The following is a 4,413-nucleotide window of genomic DNA, read 5'->3' on the forward strand; positions in this document are numbered from 1 at the left end:
TGGGTCTCGAACCCACGGGCTCAGGCAATCCACTCACCTCGGCCTCCCAAAGTGCTGGGATTACAGGCTGAGCCACTGAGCCCGGCCTATGCAACACATTTTAATGGGCATCTATATACTGAGGCTATGGCATTGGACACACTATTCATTTTTTTCTCATTAATTTAGTTGAGGGGACAAAGTGAGAGAACAAATACATCAATATATAATATGTAAGATCTGGAGTTCTAGAAAACAGGGCAAATCCACATCTCAGTTTCTCACCTTGGAAGATGTATGTTTTTTGCTTATACTCACCTTAACATTTGGTGATGGAATTAAGAACAGGGATCTAGGCCTGCCCTGACCACTGCCAGGCAAGTTTAAAGTTAAATTTAAAAATATAAATATAAAATATAGGCTGGGTGCGGTGGTCCACGCCTATAATCCCAGCACTTTGGGAGGCCAGGGTGAGAGGATTGCCTGAGCCCATGGGTTTGAGACTAGCCTGGCCAACTTGGTGAGACCTCATTTCTACAATAAATCAAAAACTTACCCAGATGTGGTGGCACATGCTCGTAATTCCAGATACTTGGAAGGCTGAGGCGGGAGATCTCCTGAGCCCAGCAGGTCAGGGCTTTGGTCGCTGTGGGCATGCCACTGCACTTCAGCGTAGGCAACAGAGTGAGATTCCAACTCAAAATAAAATAAAATAAAATATAGAAGTAAAAAGTATTAAGGCTGGGCATGGTGGCTCATGCCTGTAATCCCAGCACTTTGGGAGGCCGAGGCAGGAGGATCGTTTGATCCCAGCCCAGGAGAATAGTGAGAGCTTGCCTCAATGAAAACAAACAAATTTTTTAAAAAAGGAACATTCACTGCAGCTTTATTTACAATAGCCAAAAAGTAGAAATAACTCAAATGCCCACTGCCTAACTTATGTCTAAAAAAAATGTGGTATAGACATACAATGAAATATCAGCCTTAAAAAGGGTGAAGTACTGATGCATGGTACAATGTGAATGAGCCTTGAAATCAGTGAAAGAGAACAGGCACAAAAGACCACATCTTGTCCAAAGCAGACAGATCTGTAGAGACAGAAGGAAGACTCGCAGTTGCGGGGTTGGGGGTGGCACCGGAGTGGGGAGAGGATGGAGAGTGACGGCTGACGGGGTTTTTTTCTGGGTGATGAAACTAGGCAGTGATGGTTGCACAACATTGTGAGTACACTAAGAGCCACTGAGCCGTACGTTTTAACGTGTGAGTGGTGCGTGGGGTGTGACTGATCTCAGGGAAGCCGGCAAAGAGTATTACCTTCTGTCTGAGGGTTGAGGGTCTTAGGAAGATGAAATGTTCTCTGGGACACAGAAGGAAAAAGATGAACGGAAATAACATGCAGAAAGCACTGACAGCCCAGTGCCCAAGACATGGTATGCAGCTGGCTGATGGTGGTTACTGCTCTTAATGAAAGTAATCCTACTGGAACTTGCATTTATTCACTGCTACATCTCTAGACTGTAACCCGCTACATGGCATGCCTTGTTGGGAGGGGAGTTTGAACGTGGCTGTCTTGTGCTCCGCTTCTTTGGGTGTGTGATTTGAGCTTCTTGTCCAGTGGTAGTGACTGTGTGCCAGGGAGGTCTTCCCAGCCCATATTTCAGTGCTTAAGTTGGGGAGGGGGTACAGACTCAGGCTGGAAAGCAAAGGCTCTGCCTCAATTCAAGAGGAAAGTGGGGTCAGCATGATTCATGAGCTTTTTTTTCCAGTAGGACTACTTAATGGGCCTGTCGAGAATGTGGGTTCTTCTTTTTCTTATTTTGAGTCCCCGGAGAGCAGAGAACTTCAGTTTTGTTAAAAAATAATAATAATAATTCAGGCCGGGCACGGTGACTCACGCCTGTAATCCAGCACTTTGGGAGACAGAGGCAAGAAGATTGCCAGAGCCCAGGGGTTCAAGACCAGCCTGGGCAACTTGGTAAAACCGCATCTTTACAATAAATCAAAAAAACTGGGTGGGCATGTTGGCACACGCTTGTGGTTCCAGCTACTTGGAAGGCTGAGGTGGAAGGGTCACTCGAGCCCAGCAGGTCAGGGCTGGAGTGGCAGTGAGCGTGCTACTGCACTCCAACCTGGGTGACAGAGTGAGATTCTGACCCTCCCCCCAAAAAAAAATTCGGCCAGTTGCAGTGACTCATGCCTGTAATCCAGCACTTTGAGAGGCAGAGGTGAGAGGATTGCCTGAGTACAGGGGTTGGAGACCAGCCTGGGCCACTTGGTGACACCCGGTCTCTACAGTAAATCAGAAAATTAACTGGGTGTGGTGGCATATGCCAGTGGTTTCAGCTGCTTTGAAGGCTGAGGCGGAAGGATTGCCTGGACCCAGCATGTTGAGGCTGTGGTGGCCATGAGCGTGCCATTACCCTCCAGCCTGGGCAACAGAGGGAGACGCCAGCTCGAAAAACAAACCTGTGGGCTCAGGCAATCCTTTCATCTCCACCTCCCAAAGTGCTGGGACTATAGGTGTAAGCCACCACGCCCAGGCCTCTCTTTGCCTGGTCTGAGATTAGGTACCCTTGTCAATGTTGTTTCCCATCCCCTGGGCTTCCCTGCCTTCCCAGCAGTATCCCGCTCCTGCCAATCCCTTTCTCATAGTATTATGGTAAATGTTCAGGGTCCACTTATGAGTGAGAACATGCGGTACTCTGATCTTTGTTTCTGTGATAGATCACTGAGTATTATAGACTCTGAATCCATTCATTGCTGCGAAGTTTTGTTTGTTTTTTTAAATTCACATCCTTTTGTGAATCTGGCTCCACTAACATGCTGGGTTGCTTTTACCGCCGTGTCAGGGTGAAATGGCCTTACACTGAGGCGTCTGAAGGGAGATAAGCCTATTGTTGGTATCATGCCCCATCCTTTTTGGAAGATCTGTGGAGTTGGCCTCCGTGAGGAATGGCCGTGCTTCTCCTCTGCCTCATGTCTCCTCTGTACTGTGTGGTGATCACGGTCCTTGCTACCAGAAGCTGCAGGGAACCTCCATCCACAGTTTGGGGCTCCCCTCTGGGAAGCATCCAGACCCTCTTTCTCAGCCTTCTGTGAACTGCCCTCCTTCCCTCTCCACTCCAACTTTATTTCATACTCTTCCCCAATTCGTACATTTTTTTCTTCCTTTTTTATTTGGCTGTCCATATCTTCAAGAGCTGCTTTTATGATTTCTTGGGGGGAGACACATGGGTTAAATAAGCCACAGGGCCAGCCTTATTGAAGCCAGTACTTTAGAAACTAAAAATGCCTACCTACAGTTTTCCCTCCACACCAGGAAGGATGAGCAAGGGAGGCAAAACTGTCAGAAAAGAGTCTGTAAGTAGCCAGGCATGGTGGCTCACACCTGTAATCCCAGCACTTTGGGAAGCAGAGACAAGAGGAATGCCTGAGCCCAGGGATTCCAGACTAGCCTGGGCAACTTGGTGAGGCCTTGCCTCTACAATAAATCAAAAAATTAGCCAGGCATGACGGTACTTGCCTATAGTTCCAGCTACTTGGAAGGCTGAGGCGGAAGGATCGCCTGAGTCCAGTAGGTCGAGGCTGCCGTGGCAGTGAGCGTGCCACAGTATGGGTGACAGAGTGACACTCCGACTCACACACACTAAAAAGTTCATAAGCTTTTTTTTCCCCTTGGAAGCTTTCTCGAGCGTCTCTCCTTTTCTTCTTTTTAATAGAAGTTGGCGGCATGGCAAAGCAGTACATAGAGAAAGGCCTTTTGGTTCCAGACCATGTGATCACGCGCCTGATGATGTCGGAGCTGGAGAACAGGCGAGGCCAGCACTGGCTCTTGGACGGTGAGTTGACCCTGTGGGGGGACTGGCTGACTGCGAATGGCCGGTCACGGTCTCCTTGCAAACGCCTGTCCTCACACCTGGGAAAGTGGCTTTCTCCCTAAGCTTTCTGTCATTTGTTTGACACTCCAGTCTGGCAACGTGCCAGAAGCCCACTGTGGTGAAGCCCATTCGTTCTTCTGTCTCTGGATCACCATCCTGAGAAGCACGGACTTCACTGTGCACCTGTCAGTGCTTCAGTTTCAGCGGCGCCTTCTGTTTCCGTGCCTAAGTCACCCTAAATGTAACTGATTTTTGGTCAGAAGTTCTTTCATTCACCAGAGGCCACGCAAAATAATCAGTTGTAGTTTTTCGCCTGTCAGATTAATAGAATGTCTGAAAACCCTTTGTGGAGTGTATATAATATTGTTGAGGATATAAAATGGGCAAACTTTGGAGAACAGTTTATGTATTAACATATGTAGTTATATGTATAAAGTATATTTGCATACTTTTTTTTTTTTTTGAGTTGGAGTCTCACTCTGTCGCCCAGGCTGGAGTGCGGCCACTGCACTCCAGTCTGGGTGACAGAGTAAGACTCCAACTCAAAAAAAAAAAA

The 4,413-nt window shown here is 47.7% G+C and overlaps 1 protein-coding gene across 1 annotated transcript in view; it reads left to right on the forward strand.

The window, feature by feature from the left end:
* The first annotated feature begins 3,702 nt into the window (after window positions 1–3,702).
* Window positions 3,703–4,413, forward strand: part of AK4 (adenylate kinase 4) — a 40,726-nt gene continuing 40,015 nt past the window's right edge. Inside the window, exon 1 of the mRNA XM_008066163.2 lies at window positions 3,703–3,818. Within this exon, the coding sequence (XP_008064354.1) occupies window positions 3,710–3,818 (109 nt within the window). The 5' untranslated portion in view covers window positions 3,703–3,709. The remainder of the gene's footprint in view (window positions 3,819–4,413) is intronic.

Source organism: Carlito syrichta, unplaced genomic scaffold (genome assembly GCF_000164805.1).
Source record: "Carlito syrichta isolate Samal-C Ts95f unplaced genomic scaffold, Tarsius_syrichta-2.0.1 Scaffold308850, whole genome shotgun sequence".
Lineage (NCBI taxonomy): Eukaryota > Metazoa > Chordata > Mammalia > Primates > Tarsiidae > Carlito > Carlito syrichta.